Below are 21,188 nucleotides of genomic sequence, written 5' to 3' on the forward strand. Positions count from 1 at the left end.
ACAATCTTGTACGGAAAAAATAATATTGTTTGAATTATGTAATTACCTACATACAAATTAATTTACCTACTTATAAAATATTATACTAATAAACCTGCATTTTGAATCATGTAATTACCTACATATAAATATTATACTAATTTACCAACATTTAAATTAATTTACCTACTTATAAAATATTATACTAATTTACCTACATTTAAATTAATTTACCTACTTATTAATATTATACTAATTTACCTACATTTAAATTAATTTACCTATTCCAAAAAAAAAAAAATAGTGATATTAGATAATGTTCGAATGTTGTGGGTTTGTGCTTGTAGGCAATTAAATAAACTTTTAATCTAAGGCACATAAATCATGTAGGTAAATTAGACCATTTTGAAAGTAAACTAGACCCTTTAAATTTTGGTTTGATGTAATAGGTAAATTAGACTATTTTGTAGGTAAGAATTGTGCGGAACATATAGCTTTTGTTTTGTGTATTAGGGATTGGAATATTAGCCAAAGCTGTTTTAGGTTTATTGTTGTGTTGGTAGGTAAATTAACTTATATATGTAATGCACAAAATTATGAAATTAGTATTATTATTTTTCAATTGGCACGTTATAACAATTTGAAACTAAATACATTGAATATACAATGAATGACATGAATTATTTTGTAAAATATATAAAATTAATTAAATGGATATAACAAGTAACTGATCCAAAAACCTCATCCAAGTATTAATAGGGGTAGTTTAGGCATTCGAAAAATACACAATTTGAAAAGTCAAACTTAATTAAAGAATTTGTTTAATTGAAGGCTAGTCAATGGGCTTTAGAAAACAAAAGGAGACGGGTTTTAGTAGAGGAAAATATAGTTTCAAGAGTTCATATCAAATTTTCAGTATATAATATGCTGCATCTATTGAAAAAATGTAGTAAGCGAAGGCACCAAAGATGTCTGGAAATCTATGCTCCCTAGAAGCACTTTCCTCCTCTTTCCAAGTCCACAGCAAACCAAGCAACATATCATCATCCCCTCCAGAACACAAAGCCAGCCAGCCCCATGCAACCCACTTCAACTTTCAGAAGTTCAAAACCCTTGCTCAAAAGGCAAAAGTGCTTTCAAACAAAACAGTGCTTTTCCACTTTGAGGAAGCACTTTTGAAGTCATCAGCTTCACTGTTTCCTTACTTCCTGCTTGTGGCCTTTGAGGCTGGAGGGCTTTTGAGAGCTATGATCTTGTTTCTCTTGAGCCCTCTAGTTTTTTTGGTTGGTGGAGAGTTAGGCCTAAATATTATGGTTTTTTTGTGCTTTTGTGGGATTAGGAAGGATAGGATGAGGGTTGGGACAGCTGTCCTGCCCAAGTTCTTTTTGGAGGATGTTGGGAGTGAAGGGCTTGATGTGGTGATGAGATGTGGGAAAAAAGTGGGAGTGAGTGAGTTGCCTAGGGTGATGGTTGAAGGGTTGTTGAAGGATTATGTCGGGGTTGATGTTGTTGTTGCAAGAGAGCTAAAAGTTGTTGCTGGATACTTTGTGGGGTTGATGGAGGAAAAAAAGACTAAATCTTTTGAACCAAATGTAATTTTTGGAGAGGAGATCAAGACAGATTCTCAAACTATTGGCATAATTGGTTGCCAAGATAGTTTTTTGCAGCATGAGCAACTCTTTTCTCATTGCAAGGTTGGTCAATGGTCATTTTGACTCTCTCTCTCTCTCTCTCTCTCTCAATTTGATGTTGAGTTTGCATCATGAACAACTCCATGTATATTTCCTTTTTAATAATAACATGGTCACTTGACTAGAAAGTCTTCTTGTACGAGTAATCATTTTTGGGTGTCGGATATTTCCCTTTTTAATAATAATATTAAGACGGTATGTTGGCTAAAATAGTATGTTGATCTATCCTACGTCGAATTTCTCTTTCTTAAAATTAATTAAAATGATTTAAAATATTGTATACCCACGTTTTTTTTTTTCTTTTCAGGATGAGATTTACATGGTGACCGAAGCTGAGAAGCAAAACTGGAAAACCCTAGCAAAACAAAAATACCCAAAACCCTTGATTTTCCATGATGGAAGATTGGCCTTCTTCCCAACCCCAGCAGCCACCTTAGCCATGTTCATGTACTTCCCTCTAGGAATTTTCATCTGCATCATAAGATTGCTCACTGGCATTTTTCTCCCTCACAGCATTTCCTCTCCAATCTTGGCCTTCACAGGCACAATCACCACAATTTCAAAACCCAAATCCCCAATTTCCCTAACAAATGATGCCCAAAAACAAAGGGGAAGACTTTATGTCTGCAACCATAGAACCCTCCTAGATCCACTCTATGTCCAACTAGCCATTGACAAATCCCTCTCTGCTGTCACATACAGTTTGAGCAAAGTCAATGAGAAAATTGCCCCGATGAAAACCATCGGATTAACCAGAGATAGAGAGAGAGACGCAAAAACAATGGAGAAACTGTTGCAACAAGGAGACCTTGTGGTTTGCCCAGAAGGAACAACATGCCGAGAGCCATATTTGTTGAGGTTCAGCCCTTTGTTTGCAGAGCTCACTGATGACATTGTTCCTGTAGCCATTGATGTGAAAGTAAATATGTTTTATGGTACATGTGCTAGTGGGTTCAAAAGTTTGGATCCAGTTTTTCATTTCATGAATCCACATCCTGTTTACACCCTCCAGCTCCTTGATAAACTGCCTGAACAAGAAACTTGCAATCTTGGAGGGAAATCAAGGTTTGAAGTTGCCAATCATGTACAAAATGAGATAGGCAAGGCTTTAGGGTTTGAGTGCACCGGTCTCACAAGGAAAGATAAGTATATGGTGTTGGCAGGTAATGATGGGAGCTTGAAAAGCTCAAGGTGAATCAGTAGGGTGTAATTTACATGGAACAGGATGTTATGGTATCGGTGTTTCCATGACTTGTAAGTCCTTCTCCAGTATGTGACCATCAGATCTATAAATCTAAGCATCAATTAGGTATTATCTATTGGGAATTGGTTTTACGTGATCAAGACCCACCAGTGGTCCAAGTGATCCACAAACCCATGGCTGTGAGCCTATATGATTACGTGAGCTTATCCTCTTGTAAAATAACCATGTACTTGGTTGTATCATATATGATAAGTTGTTTTATTTTGTTTAATTTAATTACTTTTACATACAAGCGAGATTGAGGAAGAGAGACTCAGAGTATGATCTCATTTGTAAGGTTAAATATTTTCAACTACTTGAGTTACAAGTATCTACATTTAGTTGAGGGATAATAGTGTACTGAAATTAAAAAGGTATGAAAATGGTGGATTTTTTTTTATAAATTAAGAACAAATCAATTTTCTTTTAGTAGTTGATCCTATTAAACACATAACGAAATGGTATGACAATCCCAACCCACCAAATTGTTATTAAAAATAAAACTATGCCTAAATTCCCACCATGCATCGCTGGCCCCAAGTAAAGGAGAACAAGTTGGCACGAGTACACTGTTACGTTACGTGACGTTTCATGCCAAAGAAATAAGAATATTTGGACAAAAACTCACACATGTATTTATCTTATTGACATGAAATGTCACCATGACAGTGTACCCATGTCAGGTAAGTCTTGTGACTGGGGTTTGCTCTTGAAACTCACACATGTATTTCTCTGAAGCCTCTCAGCAGCTTTTCCTTTTCTAACCTCGTTTCTCTCACCACTCATAGCCTTCTTTTGTGGGGATTGGAACACCTCCTGGTCTTGGTATCAGGTCCCCGTTTCGATTGGCTCCTCATGGCCTCCATACGGCTGGATTGCTCTATCTCCTTTTCCTGTGTCTCAGCCCAAGAAGCCCGGAAGACTTCCAAATTTTTATGTTGCTCCCTACCTGCACCAATCCTCATGCTTAATCGTGGGAGCATTTGAACTATTGTCAGGCCTAGATCCTTCCTTTGTGTCTGAGTATTAACCTCTTATGGCAATTCCTGAATCATAATTGATGGGTTAATCATCTGCCTTGACTGTACTCCAAGGATGTGTGATTGAATATTGCTCGATGGCCTGTATCCCATAAACACGTGGTGAGTTATTTTTCGAGTGCCTCCAGTCATGATCCATTGTGCAGGATTGCTCTCCACCCTGGCTTTTCTATATTCCTGCCCGTACCTTTTCTTCCTTCATTTTCTGGTATCATGAACCTCCTTTGTTTACATTGGGTCCAATGGGTTGGGGTTATTTTCCCCATTACACCCTGTTCTATTATTTCCACATTTCGATGCGGTGTGGGTGTGGCCCCATACCTCACAACCCCAGCAAGCATTCTTTCCCTGGCACCAAATAATATGGCTCTAGCCAGATCCACCACTTATCTTATTGGCCTCGTTTTTGTCCACTCCCTGTATCTAGTAGCCCATCCCTTTGTCGATTCGAAAGAGCATTCATTATTTGTATGCCCTAATATCCCACAACGGTAACAGAAATCTTGCAGCCTCTTATATCTGAACTCGACCCAAGTATCCTTATTGTTCTCCCTTGGTAGCCAACAGCTCGTGGTCAAGGGTTCAGAAGTATTCACCATGACCCTTGGACGAAGGAAACCTCTCGCCTTGGAAAGATCTTCAAACTCCATGAACTCCCTAATTTCATTAGCGAGACGTCTGACATTGGCTTCTGAGGTCAGATGTAGAGGCACTCCCCTAATCTGATATTGGCCCAGAAAAAGACCATCTCCATTTTTACTTCTTCTAGGCCAATCTCTTGGGCCACCTTTTGACCAAGAAATTTTGTTTCATCACTGCCCAAGGAACCTGATTTAGAACTTTTGTGGTCATACTCTCATCTTGGGCAGCTATGATGAAGGTGTTGAGGTTTTGTGGTGGGTTTCAACAAATTGGGATTTAAGATTTGAGGTTTATTGCGAATCGCTTGATTGAACCCAGATGGTTGGGGATAGCTGAGAAGGTATCAATACGGTTGAGGGACTCACTCACTTCTCTCATAGAGGAAAGAAAGACACTCACGACGGAGGGCTCTCATGGAGGAGAGAACGAAAACATTCCTTCCCCCATACCTTACGTGTGTAGTAATAAAGATGATTCATCTACTTCAATTTAGTTATTTATTAATAAATATGATCACTTACTACAGTTTAAAGGTATTCCTCTTCATTTGTAAGTGAGAGATCATAGGTTCAATTCTCGCTAGAGACGAATTTGAACCACATTATTGCTAGCCCATTGTGAGGCTAAGCCGGCCCTCTCCTCCTTAGTATAAATAATATCATTTGTTCAAAAAAATAATAATCACTTCAATAATTATTTTCTTTCCTATTAGGATCTTCTCATAAAAAGATAAGACTGGAATCGCAAATTGTTTTTTTAATCTCGTGGTACTTAACTTTGCAGTGTTACAAGAGACTCTTGAGTTTAAATCTCCCCTCTGAATTAAGAAAAGATTGGAAAAAGAACAAAACTTAACCAAGCCCAGGTGGTAGAAATGTCAAATTTAGCAACTGCACTCATTGCTAAGAGTAACACTAGAGAGTCCAAAATTTTAAACTAAATGATGTATCACCAATAAAAAAACAAACCCGTTAATCGACACTGTTAATAATCTAACCATCTACAATCACATCATTTGGTTTGTAAATTTGATCTCTGTAATATTACCCAAGGTTCTAAAAAACGCTAGACACTAGTCGGGCGACGAGAAGGGGCCTAGCGCCTAGGCGGCTAGAAGGTGGCCTAGGCGGATTTAAGTTAATTTAATATAAAATTTAAATTTATTATATAAATAATTTTTTTTTTAAAACAATATATATGTAATGTTAGGGTTTTTAATATAAATGGTCTTAAAAGGAAAAGGAATAATAAAACAATTCAAAAATATTTAAAAAGTAAAACATGATGATTGATTTGGGTGGGAAAATAAACAAAAGAATATTGACCCAAAAAAATAAACAGAAATAAAAGAACATAAAATAGTGAAACACGGAACCAAACAGTGTGGTGGGACCATAAAGACCACATTTGTCCATTTAAATTGGAAAAAAAAAAAAAAAAAAGATGGACCCCACCAATCATCTTCTTCGACCTGGTTTGGTACTGAGGTGATTCTGAAAAAAGCTGCTATCAAAAAAAGCTGGGAGCTGTTTTTGTGTTTGGTAAACACTCAGCTTCAGCTTTTTTTCACAGTTTTGGGTGAAAAAAAGCCAAAAACAAGAAGCTGCAAAACCCAGCTTTGAAAAACCGGCTTTTTTTCACATCTGTTTTACATAAAAGTTTACCAAACACTCTAATACTGCTTTTTTTTTTTCAAAAGCACTTTTACAAAAAAGTTTACCAAACACTCTGCTGCTTTATTTCACAGCTGCTTATTCTCACAGCACAGCAGAAGCAGCTTTTTTTCAAAGCACAGCAATACCAAACCAGCCCTTCCTCTCGACTGCAACTTGACTTTTCCAAATTCAAAATTTTTCCTGATTTCGACGTCTTCAAATACGACCAACTAGACTCCGCCCAGCCCCGTCCAGCCCCACGCAAACCTGCATAGCTCTGCCTAGACCTGCCTAATCCCTCCTAATCCCGCCCAACGTCCGTCTAATACTTTCTCCAATTTTGCAACTGATTACAAGTTAATCGAGGCGGTTGGTCTCTGCCCAATGTATAGGCGCCGCCTAGGCCGATTTTTAGAACACTAATATTACCCCACTAATAAAAGGCCACATACTAGGACTTTGATATTGACAAGTTTATGCTAGTAATCATTTCAATTTTCATTTTCTAAAAAAAAAAAAATATTGATAACCAAAACGAAGCCAAATTTTAGAAACTCAAAAAAATAATTCACTTTTCATAAACCGAATACAATTACCAAACAAGTTTTCCGCTTTAAACAAAAAAATGAAACCTAAAAACAAAATGATTATCAAACAGTAATCAAGTAAACTCCCTAAATTTGAAATCTTACAACTCCAAATGAAGCCCAATATTTTTCCAAAATCAAGGAATGCAAGATTTCCCAAGAAACCATTGTAAAGAACATGTTGGAACTAGAATTCTACACCGATATTCAAGACTCACAAATGTACAATTAGACAGTCAATAGTCATGTATTCGATGATTAGAAGACCAAAGAAACAAATTACATTGTAAAAAGGTAAAAGACATAAGACTACATCGTTGTAATTTTAAGCCAAACCATCATGTTTCATGTATATGAGAAAAGAACATTTTCAATGCGTCTCGCCAAACTATTTATCGGAAAATGCATCTGGTCTGTCTATCAAACTACAAATGGAAATAATGAAAGTACATATCCATCACTTCTCTCATGCTATATTTTGGAAAACAGAGGAAGCTATTTAAAGTTGTATATGGTATGGGAGAAAGGTATACTAACGTCGTTAGCAGTTCAAACCCCAGTCATAAGGCTGGTACGTCACCTTCAACTGAGAGTCAGCAAGAAACTCCAGTAAAGCTTCTGAGACAGCTGGATCAAGGTAGTTTGATGAGTGCTTCAGTACCTCTACCTCATTCTTGCCAAAATCTATGCTAAACCTGACCGTTAACGAGTATTATTAGACGAGAGAGGTTAATTATTCGAAAGTTTCAGAACCCCAAATTAAAGACAGTGTGCGTGTTCCTATATTTGTTATATATAAGATAAATAAGAAAACCACAGAATGTGCTCAGAAAAACCCCACCCCTAAATGAAGAAATAAAAAATTAGAACACTTGCTTAGAACAGCTTACCATTTAAGAATCTTACTAGCTGAAGCAACCTTCGAATCAAAATTTATAATAAGACCTCCATTTCTTAAGAAATCACGGGCTGCTTCCATTAACTCTTTATCAATGTCACTAGGAGAATAACATCGAAGAACAGGGCCAGATCGAGTACCGCAAACCAGTGCAAAATGAATAAGAGGCTCTGGGTAAGGAAGAGCCACCTGATACGGAAAGGTACAAAAATGAGGTAGCATAAATTGACAACAGAGAGACTCAACTCTTAAGAGATAAGAGTTGCCTAGTAGCAGATTGCAATTCTGGATTTTAATGACTTGAAAAGAATGTGTATCATCAACCTCCTATTCTCAAACTAGAAAACCAGACAGGCAAGTTTTATAATGTTATGGCCAAAAGAAATTTGAAATGCTACACATGGGAATGCCAAATTTCTTTGATCATGTAAACCACATGAATACCAATGTCTTAAAAGCCTTGCCTCAGGGTGCGCCTAGGCGTCCTCTGAGGTTGGGTGTGAGGGTTGCCGCCTCTGTTTTGAGGGAGTGGGCGGAAGGCGTCGCCGGAGCCGCCTAGGCGGCGGAGACGCGCCTCAGGGCGTCCAGGCAACTCTGTTTGGCTTTATTTTTCTTTTTTTTTGTACTCCCAAACCCAAATTTTGGGAAGGGTTTTAAATGCCTCATACCTCTTCCTTGCACTATCGTCTCTCTGTCTTTTTATCGTTTTATATAATGGATGTGTGCTATCTGCGTGCATTGTTATATGTGTGCTCAATGCTCACTGTGCTTTTCATCCTCTATTTCATATATATATATATATATATATATATATATATAATAAAATATATGTATATATATGTGTGTATATCAATGTTTAAAAAGGCTCGCCTTAAGGAGTGCCTAGGCGCCCTCTGAGGCTGGGCTTGAGGGTTGCCGCCTCTGTTTTGAGGGAGTGAGCGCAAGGCTTCGCCAGAGCTGCCTAGGCGGCGGAAGGCGTGCCTCAAGGCTTTCTTTTTTTTTTTTAAACTCCCAAACCCAAATTTTGGGTAGGGTTTTAATTGCCTCATACCTCTTCCTTGCACTATCGTCTCTCTGCCTTTTTTTCTTATTTTTATTTTTTATATAATGGATGTGTGTGCTGTCTGCGTGCATTGTTATATGTGTGCTCATTGTGCTTTTCATCCTCTATTATATATATATATATATATATATGTCTATATATGTGTGTGTGTGTGTATTTATAATATATGTGTGTGCTCAGGGTGATTATTGGTTAATAATCTTTTTTTTTAATATAATATATGTGTACACTCAGTGTATATATTAAAAAATTTAGGTCCCGTGAGGCGGCCTAGGCCAGGCTATCCCTCAAACGCCTTGCCCACGCCTCACGCTTTTAATACACTGGTGTATATATATTTATAATATATGTGTGTGCTCAGGGTGATTATTGATTAATAATCTTTTTTTTTTAATATAATATGAGTACACTCAGTGTATATATTAAAAAATTTAGGTCCCGTGAGGCTTTGCCTCACTCCTAGGCCAAGCTATCCCTTGGACGCCTCGCCCACACCTCACGCTTTTAATACACTGATGAATACATACATGACTGATGTGGCCAAGTAAAAGTTTATGCCATGTAAATACTGAAGAATATTATTATCATCTTACCAATGAACGCTTATCTTTTGCACCAAATGGCTTCATGAGGTTGTATGGTGGTCGCTGGTTTCCCCGTAAAATGCCATTTTGAATAGCTGAAAGTGAGTATGTGGACCCACCAACAACATACTTGAAGTCCCCAAACAACCTCTTTCGTTCTATTGCTCCAGTTGGATGACCCCATACCAATATTGCATGGATGGCCATCATATTGTAGAGATTTATAAAGAAAGCAAGTCTCTCCTCCCTCTTCATATCCTTCACTTCCACTCTTTGAAGCTCTTCTACTATTCTCAGATATCTACAAAGATATTACCGTTAACAATGTGTTGGATATAAAACCAAAAACAGTTTATTGAGATACCAAAATACTTTTTCCAGCTAAAAATTATTTGACAAAAACAAAAGAGAAAAGAAAAGTGAAACCTTGCAAATTCCTCACTTCCATGGATACTTCTGTAATCAACATGTTTTCCATCCTCTGACACATAGGCCTCAAGAATTGCAAAAGATAAAAACCTCAACCTTGATGCAATTTCTAGGATGGGTTTTGGCTTTACATCAATTATACCCCTCGGAATGTTCTGACATTGAGAAACAATTGGATCATCATCCAAGAACCGATATAGGTGGTTCCCATCCTCAAATAGATTTTCCCTAGAGCAACATAAAAGCATTGTTGAGAACAAACAGAAGAAAATATGTCAACAATGGAATAATATATGTGAAACAAGTTGGTCTGACATGAAAATCAAAAATTGAAATTGTCCACTAATACTTCACTCATTTAATTGTTTAATAAATAAGTCATCCGACTATGGAAAAAAATAAAATATGTCATCCAACCACTACAGCCTTTAACAGGACAATGAATCATGGACAGCTGAGATCTCATTTTTCTAAAATCTCCTCTTGTATATCAAATGTAATTTTGCTTGAGTACTTTCTTTTGAACTACTTTCCACTCAGAGTTTCCTAGCAATAAAACCAAGTGAAAGAGAATATAAAGACACTTCAAGGAAAACTTCAAGTGACTCACTCAAGAACATTCTGAATAAAAAGTTTGCTTGCAAGCTTTCTCCCAAATTCAATAGCCTGCATCATAACACAAACCAAAAGGAAAAGAGAAGAGTTAACGACGATAACCTTAACTAGAAATCGATTTTGCATACATAGTAAATACAGCACACTTGATGAAACAATTTCATCCATATGAGATAATCCAAATGTAGATTCACGAATCAAGACCAACAAATTTTAGAAAAGGATGCCCTGTAACCCCTTAGGACAATGTAAAGTAATCTAGCCCACTAAAAGGTGGAATTCCTATGACCACTCAAAAAGTTCAACTTGCTTTCCAAAATTTTAAAAAAGAAAAGAAAATGAAAATAGCAAACCTCTTCCCTTTCCAGATACTGATCCTCTGATAAGAAATCCACTGCTTCTGAACCTGAAAAACAGTTTGTGAACCTGCGCATTTTATGAAAACGATCCTTCACGTCAACAAATTCTTTCATTTTCTGGGCAATTAAAGCTAGTTCATCAATAGCTCCACTACTGGACAGATCGTCTTCACCCGAAAGTGGCGGCAAAGGAGCTTCACATGACGGTGCTTCACTAATCAGATATTCAATCTTTTCATCAAGCTTTCCAGACTCATCCAAGCCCTTTAGCTCACTCAAGCCTCCAATAAGGATTTCATTGAAGAAAACCTTTGGAACAGCAGAAGACCCAGCAAATTTCTCTAAGTCAAGCTTTCTGCTGGGATATACATCAATATTGATCTCTACATATCTGAGCTTCTTCCTATACAAAAATAACCTAGCCTCTTTGCAGTCCTGGCATCCTAATCTTGTGAACAGAATAATTCTTCCTTTTATGGCTATAGCTTGTGCTGGTCCTTCAGTGACTTCCTCCCTCTGCGCAGCTTTGTTTTCTGCATCACCATCTTCATCTCTTTTGCCAGAAAGGCGACGCAGAAATGTGGAGACTGCAACTACACCTTTAACCTTAACAAGGTTTTTAAGCGCCACTGCCTTTTCAACTACCCCCTGGTTCTCTGAATCAAGATCTAAAGAACGAGTGGACATACTTCTGTTAGCTGCCATCCCAGGAATCTCTGTTCCATCAAACACCGGCTCTTGCTCTTCCTCCTCACCAAGAATTTCATCTGTGGTTTGATTTGTCTCCTCCTGAGTTTTGGACTCCAAACCCTTACTTTCATCTGCCTTCCTACCCAAGTTATTCTGTAAACCATCATTGTGCGTTTTTGCTTCTTGTTTTTCGGACTCCACCATATGATCAGAGTCTAATTCTTTTTCTTGAATTTTTGATTCCAAATGCCTACTCTCATCGATCTTCTCACCTATGTCCCTGTGACTTGGATTACTGTCTAATTTTTTTCCCCCATCTTTAGACTTCACATCCCCGCTCCTGGCCATCTTATCAACTAGCACATCTTCTCCACCATCCTTGTCTAACTTGGGACCACCAGTGCTGATACTCAGAGTTTTCGTCTCCTTTGATGGTTCACCCAGATCTTTATGAAGAGCAAGTGTATCTTTGTCCAAATCTTGAGCATTTACAGAACTTGTGATATCTTCCTTAGCTGAAGCCTCCTTCTCCATGAGGCTGGGAAGAATGAAGTTCAAGCACTAACTCATTACAACACAGCCCTTAAAATTTTAAACTTTAAACATTCAATGAATTTAAGCAGGATCCTGCAATAGTTTTAGACAAAACTTAATCCCTATGCAAAGATGTTGAATGTTGATTGATAATAATAAACTAATAATAAGTCATCGTCAAAGAGAATATATTTGCAAACAACTAGTTTAACCCTTGACCTTCATTAATAGCAAACTGGTGAACGTAGTTGCTTATTAAACGACAAAAGGAACTATTTGGCTCAATAAGTAAGAGAATAAGCATTCAGGTTAAATGTTCCTTTTCTACGTAACGTACAAATCAGAAGTGAAAATCGTTATCTATGCTGATCATATTGGTAAATATTTCTTTGTACATTAAAGAATTACTGCTTTCTGTTGCTAACAGAGACACACACTGAAACATCAATCCTAATCCACCATGATAATAAAACAAAACTACCGTGTTAATATGCAAACCTAAACAAACAAAGAGATACACATTATTTGACCTGCTTTTACCACAACTAAATTCAACAGCGTAAACAAGAATCCGAGATTGAGAAAAAAAAGTCCAAAAGCAAGAACCCATTTGACTAATTACAACTTACAGGCTCAGCAGATAGTCAGCTTGTTAGTTTAGGAGAAGATTATTACCCAACAAACAGGTAGAATCAAAGTATGAGTATATTCAGTTGAAATAATACAAAATTTTCAGCCCCAGGATAAAGTATCAAATTCAACGTTCACCAATAAAATAGCACTAAGCAAATGTGAATTGTCAACTATCTCGACCAAATAAATAAATTTTCATCCTAATTTTATCAATTTCTCGGTAAAAAAAAAAAAAAAAAAAAACAGGAAAAAGGATATAATAAGCAGGCAAATCAACAATTAACAAAAAAATTTACAGAAATCAACTCAAAATTAGTGTAAAAAATGAGAGAAATCTCACAGATCTGAAAGGGACTGAGAGAGCCCGATTGGTTGGATTCGTTGGGTTGGAGACGAACCACTCCGAGAGAGAGAGGAGAGAGATGGAGAGAGATCTCAAAGGAGTTAGAGAGATGGGTAATAAATTTTGGGGGAAGTTACAGTCTTGATTTGGGGGTTTAGGGGGAGAAGCAGAATGAAATGAAACCGCGGTTAGAAAGGGGCGGAGGAGGGAGCGGGAAGTCCGTGGGCTGAAAACATGAATTTTTGACGGTCCGGGTTTTGGACTTTGAATATTCTCGTGGACTCATTTGGGTAATGAAATTCTTAATTCCCAAATTAAATTCATACCACGTATGCAAAATTCATTACTTCCTCTCTTTTTTTTTCGTGGAAAATTAATGAAAAATATTTGAAAATTCTGAGTTTTAATAATAAAGATAAAATAAATAATCATGATTGACCTTTTAGTGTAAAAATATAGTTTTTTTATTAAAGTGAACAGTACTGGGAACTTTTCGTTAAAGTTCCATTTTTTCGTCGAAATAATCTATTTTCTTAATTTGTTGGCTAAATTTTTTTTTTCCTTTCTTTCTCGGTCTATTTCTATTCCAAGTCTTTAAAATTTTTATTTTCATACCTGATCATGAGAAAAAAAGTAGATATATCAATATTATCACATATTGCCACTTAGTACTACCGTCTAGTGTGATCACATATCGCCACTTATTGCATTATTACGAGCCCATTATAAAACGTAGCCTACCCCCTCCCCCTATCAATAATATCGTTTGTTCAAAAAATAAAAAATAAAAAGTTATCACATACCAAATTAAGTTACCCATTGGGTAAATTAATTTTTTTTTCTTTTTTTTTCTCGGTCTATTTCCATGCACATAACAAAACCGTTTATATAAAGACACACAAAGGAATTAAATGGTAATTTTAGACAAAATTGAAGAACCACGAGGAAAGGTCTTTGTAAAGAAATAAAATGGGGACTTGGACGGGTTAGTGGGTGGGTAAGAGGTCTTAGTTTGAATCTTGTGGATGGCGAATTATCCATTGTGTGGCTTTACCGAACTCTCCCTCCCCTTAGTGTAAAAATATCGATGTACTAAAAAAATTGAGGGAGGGGGGAAGTATGTTCTGACGCAATCTTGTTGTCCTAAGGTCTTTATTTTAAGGACCTGTGAGGACCAAATGCATATTAGTCATATAATTATAATAGATTAGATCCAAAGATTTAAAATATTTGACAATGTTGCAGTCATATTTAGAATAGAAATGTGATTGTGTAAATCCTAGTAAATCTAGGAATTATATTCCTATTAGGAGTTGATTACCTATTAAGAGTTGTAATCCTAAATGGATAAGGTTTTTGCCTATCCTACTACTATAAATAAAGGCACAATTGGGGTGATACAACACACACTTCACAATTAAATCACTCTCTCTTCTCTCTTAATACCGTCGGACCCCTCTCTCTCTAATACCTTAGATTAGTTCAATCAAATAGACCTACAACACGTTATCAGCACATTCTTGCCAGAAGCTGAGGAACTAAAGGATTGTAAGAGGAGACTATCTTCCACAAAATTCAAAGGCTCTTATTTGTTTTCTGCTAATTAGGAACGTTTAAAATAAAGGAAGATATTTGAAATGTCCATGAAGCATAAAAATATTCCCCATGATGCATGAACCCCTCTATGTTTATATTTTCCTTACGATACATATTGTGACATCCCACATCACCCAGGGGAGTGATCCTTATATGTATATTCCCATCCTTACCTAGCATGAGGCCTTTTGGGAGCTCACTGGCTTCGGGTTCCATGGGAACTCCAAAGTTAAGTGAGTAGCGCGCGAGAGCATTCCCAGGATGGGTGACCTATCGGGAAGTTCTCATGTGAGTTCCCAGAAACAAAACCGTGAGGGTGTGGTCGGGGCTTAAAGCGGACAATATCATGCTACGGTGGTGGAGTGGGCCCAGGAAGTGGTCCCCCCTGGGGCGGGATGTGACAATTTGGTATCAGAGCCTAACCCTGGCTGTGTGTGCCGACGAGGACGTCGGGCCCCTAAGGGGGGTGGATTGTGACATCCCACATCGCCCAGGGGAGTGATCCTTATATGTATATTCTCATCCTTACCTAGCACGAGGCCTTTTGAGAGCTCACTAGCTTCGGGTTCCATGGGAACTTTGAAGTTAAGCAAGTAGCGCGCGAGAGCATTCCCATGATGGGTGACCTATCGGGAAGTTCTCGTGTGAGTTCCTAGAAACAAAACCGTGAGGGTGTGGTCGGGGCCCAAAGCGGATAATATCGTGCTAGGGTGGTGGAGTGGGCCCGGGAAGTGGTCCCCCCGGGCCGGGATGTGACACATATATTATACATGTTTCATATATTTGTCAATACATACATACATACATATATATATATACACACACATATGTTTCATGCATTACGTAATTAAATTGCTATGTGGAATTGTGAGTCAAAGTATATAAATAAATTAGAAGCATATTAAGGTTTTTCAAACCCTAGAAAATTTTGAACAAAAAAAAAAACAAGGAATTTGAGATTTTGCGGCATCACCGTCGTGGCACCACCACAAGGACCACCGTGCTGGCCTGAAGCCCAATCGCATGCAGACCCTCCTTGAGACGATGTCGTTTGATGTCTCGGACCTTTACTGAAGCCTTTAAGCTTCGCTGCAACCTGTGGACAACCAGGCTGTGTACCTAGTTTAGTTTCTTACCATAGACCTGCAGCCCCGACCCACACCAGTGCATGCTGGACTGGTCCTTCCATCTCAACCCACGCTAGCAACTTGCTACTGGGCTTAGCCCTTGCCACAACTCGCGACTTAGTCAGCCAATCCACGGGGTTAGGCTTAGTCCTTACGGCCCAAACTTGAAACCTAACTGTGGCTAGGGTTTCTCTCGCACCTGCAAGCCTTTAGGCCTACTTCCGGGCGATGGTCTCGGCCCAATCACACCAGCAACTTGCTACTAGGCTCCTGTATTTCGACCTGTGGCCTGCAGCGACATATGGGCTACTTTTGCAGCCATACCCAAGCCCATATGCCTATAGGGCTTTACCCTACTCATAGCACCCAACCCAAATTTTTTTTAGGCTATGGTTTTTTTCAACCTAATGCTATTATTTTGCTTCCACAATCAACCCTGTTTGGTCTCGATCTATTGAATTAATTAAAAGTGACATGTAATCCATTAATCTGATAATTAATCCAAAATTATTGATCTGAAGATCACTTTTGGACATTATCGATTCAATAATTTATTTTTATACTTTGAACCGTTGACATACTTTCGTAGTAACGAAGCTCTCACACTTGAGTTCTCGAAGAAACTCAAATCTACTACACTTAAATCAGCATATTGCAGTCTGTATTTCTTGCAAGAACCTCTTATTTATGAACTAGTCGTTCATAAAAACTAAATTGAACCTATAGTTTCATATTCAGTGCCTTTGAAACCCGAAGTTTTCATAAATTAAACCAATACATTTCTATAGAACCCGAATGTTTTACAATATATGTCTATGGACCACCATATGACTAATCACGTTTTTTGTACCCTCCGTTTTAGGGACATGTCGAACTTGAACAAACTTGATTTGACCGATCTGGAAGTCTCTGAAAGAAACTACCTAAAGTGGGTTCAAGACGTGAAGCTTCATCTTACTGTAAAGGGCATTAGAGCCACCATCGAGGCACTAACCAACGACAAACCTATCACTGAGGAGGACCCACGCACCCTCTCGCTTGCTTTGGCCGACCATTTTGATCACTAGAAAGACATATACTTGCCTGAAGCAAGACACAACTAGCATCATCTTCGCTTCCAAGACTTTAAAGTCCGTGAATGAATACAACTCTGAAGTTTGTAGAATTCGATCACTGCTGAAGTTCTGTAAAGTGGAACTAACCGAATCAGATCTCTTGGAAAATACCTATTTGACCTTCCACACCACCAATATTGTCATGCAGCAACAATATAAGGCATAGAAGTTCACCAAATTTTCGAATTTGATCTCTGTTTGACTTCTCGCTAAAAACCAGAACCAACTTTTGATGAAGAATCATCAAGCTCGACTGACTGACTCGAAGCCACGCTTGGAGCGCATGCGACCAATTCTAGCAACCACAAATGACGAAAAAACCGTCGTGGCCGTGGTAATGGGCGGCAAGCCCAACCACGGGCCCAAGGTCAATAAAACACCGGCCCCAAGGGAGGACATATGACCCAACAACGTCCAACCCTTGCCTTTAAGGCCCCGAACTTCAAGAAGAAGGGTAAAGCTCTCGTTCAATTGGCTTTCATTGAAATGGATATGTTATATTGCTGTGGATCAAAGGATAATTGGTCACACATATGCCAAGCTAACCCCGAGGCTATTGCCAAGTATTATTCCTGTCGTGAGTCTAACTTTGCACATGTGGATCATCCGAAAGATGCTACTAAATCAATGGAAATATCGGATTTTCAAGAGGTGTCAGCATCTATGGACGAATAAATTAGACATTTTTATAGGGTACCTACCCCTAGTGGCCGAACCCACTGAGAGTGGCTGGCCCCTTTTCCCTATTTTTCTAGGTTTATGGTTTAATTTCAATTTTTCTAAATCTTTAGAATAATTTGTTTTGAATTATGGATTGTTATTTGATGGATATTATTGCTCAAATTGCTTAATTGAATGAATGGAATTATATTTGTGCATGTGACCAATTCAATCAATTTATTTCTAGGTATATGTCTAGTGGAGAAATTAGTTGTATGGCTGATAGTGCTACCACACACACCACATTGCGTGAGCGACACTATCTTACTAACTTTGTACCTAAGAAAGCACCTCTGACAACTCTCTTAGGCCCATCTAACCTGATTGAAGGATATGGAAATGCTCATATCATGTTGTCCAATGGTATAGTCTTAACCATTAAAGAGGCATTCTATTCTCCACGTTCCGGAAGAACGTTGCTGAGTTTTAGAGATATTTGAGATAATCAATATCATGTTGAAACCACTGAAGATAATGGTTCTGAATTTCTTTGTATCACTTCGTATGAATATGGCCAAAAGCATATTCACGAGAAGTTGGAACGTCTCCCGAGTGGGTTGTACATTGCAACCATTCACGACATAGAAGCCCATCATGTGGGCGGCCCTATGCCTGAGTTCCAGAGCACTTTGATGCTTTGGCATAACCGTTTGGGACATCCTAGACGTGACATGATGCGCCGTATCCTCAAATCATCTTATGGGCATTAGTTACCTCCCTACGTTGGATTCCCACCATGCAAAGCATGTTCTTTAAGGAAGTTAAATACTCAACGTTCAATTACAAAAATTATTCACAACCCCCCTAAGTTTCTTCAGAGGATTCAAAGGGATATTTGTGGACCTATCCAACCAACCTGCGGACCATTTAGATACTTTATGGTGTTGGTTGATGCATTGACACAATGGTCACTTGTTTGCCAGTTGTCCACACGCAACGCTGCATTTGCTAAACTCCTAGCACAAATTATTAAGTTAAGAGCTCACCACCCTGATTATCTGATTAAGTTGATTTGACTGGATAATGCATGAAAGTTTACGTCACATACTTTTGACGATTATTGCATGTCAGTATGGATTGATGTGGAACATCCTATACCTTATGTTCACACCCAAAACGGCGTGGCAAAAACTTTCATAAAGCGCCTTCAATTGATGGCTCGGACTTTGGTTATGTGAACCAAACTGCCGGTATCTACCTGGGGCTATGCAATATTGCACGTAGATATATATTGGTCCGGATGAGGCCCACCGTTACCCAACCACATTCACCGTTACAATTGGCCACTGGATACGAGCCTGATGTCTTGTATTGACAGGTGTTTGGGTGAGCCATTTATGTGCCAATAGCGCCGCTACTACGTACCAAAATAGGTCCTTAGAGAAAAATAGGAATCTGTATCGGTTATGATTCGTCATCAATTTTTCATTATTTAGAACCCTTGGTAGGAGATCTCTTTACCACACGTTTTGCGGATTGTCACTTTGATGAGACAATCTTCCCATCGTTAAGGGGAGATAAGCATGCTAACGTTCTTGGAGAACCCCACGAATTGTCGTGGTATGCTCCCACTACCCAGTCTAAAACTGAGGTGTGACGAATTATAGATCTTCACAACATTGCTCAGAGTATGCTAGATGCTTTAAATGATCTGGCTAAGGTGACAAGATCACATATACCTGCTACAAACGCACCTGTAAGGATAGATGTACCCCGCGTATGTTACCAGCCCGCCTCGGAAGGCCGGACTGCCCCCGAAGGTGGGGAGGCCACACCTTCCGCGTGGCCTGGTCCCACTAACTAGTGACCCTAGTTTGAATCCGACCATCGTTCACTCATCTGTTCCAACGCATGAGGTTATTCTAGATTAGAATGATTTCTTAGACGAGACAACTTGGCCCTCCCGCGAATTGTGAGATTTTTGTCTACTACGCAGTATTGGATGAGGTTTGGAATCAGAATAAGATGATCGTCGACGATGCATTTACGTACACAATAGTTACTGACATCATGCTTAGCGATGAAATTTAACCACGTTCCATTGATGAATGCCAATGTAGAACAGATTGGTCAAACTAGAAACAAGCAATCCAAGTCGAACTCGATTCGCTTGCAAAACATAAAGTGTTTGAAGCTATTGTTCCTACACTACCAAGTGTGAAGCCCGTTGGCTACAAGTCGGCTTTTGTGAGGAAGCGTAATGAAAAGAATGAAATAGTGCAATACAAAGCACGCCTCGTAGCGCAATGCTTCTCTTAGCGCCCTGAGATTGATTACAAGGAGACGTATTCCCCCATAATGAACGTTATAACGTTCTGCTACCTTGTCAGTTTGGTAGTTTCTAAAAAACTAAATATGCAGCTTATGGACGTGATAACTGCTGCGTATCTCTGTGGGGATCTAAATATAGAAATATACATGAAAGTTCCATAAGGACTTCCATTGACTAGTTCAAATAATTCTAGACCACAGAACACTCTTTTAATTATGTTGAGGTGGTCACTCTACGGATTGAAACAATTCAGGCGGATGTGGTATAACTGTCTAAGTGAATATTTAACAAGTTAGGGTTATGTGAACAAAGAATTATGCCCATGCTTGTTCATAAAGCAGTCACATTCTGGATTTGCAATTATTGCAGTTTATGTCGATGACAAGAACCTCATCAGAACTCCTGCAGAGCTTGAGGAAATTGCTATGCACTTGAAATCGGAATTTGAGATGAAAGATCTTGGAAAAACTCGATACTGCCTTGGCCTAGAGATCGAGCATTGTTCAGATGGAATCTGAGATGAAAGATCATGCTCCATTGAGTTCACTACTTTCGTCATGTTTGACGTTTGTTTTAGACATTATGCATACTTCTCACTTTTCTCCTTAGTCTATGGGTTTTTCCCCATGCCTTGGGTTTTACCATAGCGAGGTTTTGTGAGTTTTACTACCAATGCATACTTTCTTTATATTTGAGACTCGTGTTCACCCGTTGTGCTGATGACTTTATCAACTATTCTACCTTCTCTGTTGAAGATCTGATGCGATGGTTTGTTGAGTATTTACACACTTAAGGGGGAGTGTTGCAATCATATTTATAATAGGAATGTGTTTGTGTAAATCCTAGTACATCTAGGAATATCTCTTACATTCCTATTAGGAGTTGATTACCTATTAAGAGTTGTAATCCTAAAAGGGTAAGGTTTTTGCCTATCCTACTACTATAAATAAAGGCACAATGGGGGTGATACAGCACACACCTCACAATTAAATCACTCTCTCTTCTCTCATAATACTGCCGGCCCCCTCTTTCTAATACCTTAGATTAGTTCAATCAAATAGGCTTACAACAGACAACTTAATAAAGCAAAATCAACTTAAAATTCATGAACTATTAGAAAATCCATTTTCTTGTTTTACTTTATTAACTTGTCAAATATTTTAAGCCTTTAGATTGAAACTAATACGATCTTGTCGCTAATGTACATTAAGTTCTTACAAGTCCTCAAAATGAGGACCTTAGGAGAGCAGGACTTTGTGCTGATGGGGACGGGGATTCAACAAAATTTCTAAACACCGATGGAGGAGGGGACGGAGAGCGGGGGCGAGGATGGTAATGTGACCCCCGGTCCTGACGCATGGCATAGAATAGCA

The 21,188-nt window shown here is 38.5% G+C and overlaps 2 protein-coding genes across 4 annotated transcripts; one reads left to right on the forward strand and one right to left on the reverse strand.

The window, feature by feature from the left end:
• Positions 1–903: 903 nt before the first annotated feature.
• On the forward strand, positions 904–3,145 carry LOC137715356 (putative glycerol-3-phosphate acyltransferase 3). Its single transcript, XM_068454656.2, has 2 exons — positions 904–1,673; positions 1,978–3,145. The coding sequence occupies exons 1-2, from the start codon at positions 948–950 to the stop codon at positions 2,863–2,865; spliced, it is 1,614 nt and encodes a 537-aa protein (XP_068310757.2). The 5' UTR covers positions 904–947; the 3' UTR covers positions 2,866–3,145.
• Positions 3,146–7,065: 3,920 nt separating this feature from the next.
• Positions 7,066–13,287, reverse strand: LOC137738708 (uncharacterized). 3 transcript variants are annotated; one of them, XM_068478190.2, is made up of 7 exons: positions 12,983–13,287; positions 10,780–12,102; positions 10,422–10,477; positions 9,809–10,039; positions 9,392–9,683; positions 7,728–7,924; positions 7,066–7,532 (listed from the first exon to the last, which is right to left on the reverse strand). In XM_068478190.2, exons 2-7 carry the CDS (start codon positions 12,007–12,009, stop codon positions 7,379–7,381), a joined length of 2,160 nt encoding a protein of 719 aa, XP_068334291.2. In that variant the 5' UTR covers positions 12,010–12,102; positions 12,983–13,287; the 3' UTR covers positions 7,066–7,378. The 3 variants fall into 3 exon arrangements, with proteins under 3 accessions (XP_068334291.2, XP_068334285.2, XP_088542248.1); XM_068478184.2 differs by having other exon boundaries at positions 10,780–12,013; positions 12,983–13,273; XM_088686122.1 differs by having other exon boundaries at positions 10,780–12,036; positions 12,983–13,232.
• Between the last annotated feature and the right edge of the window lie 7,901 nt (positions 13,288–21,188).

Source organism: Pyrus communis, chromosome 15 (assembly GCF_041283825.1).
Source record: "Pyrus communis isolate YQ-2024b chromosome 15, ASM4128382v1, whole genome shotgun sequence".
Classification (NCBI taxonomy): domain Eukaryota; kingdom Viridiplantae; phylum Streptophyta; class Magnoliopsida; order Rosales; family Rosaceae; genus Pyrus; species Pyrus communis.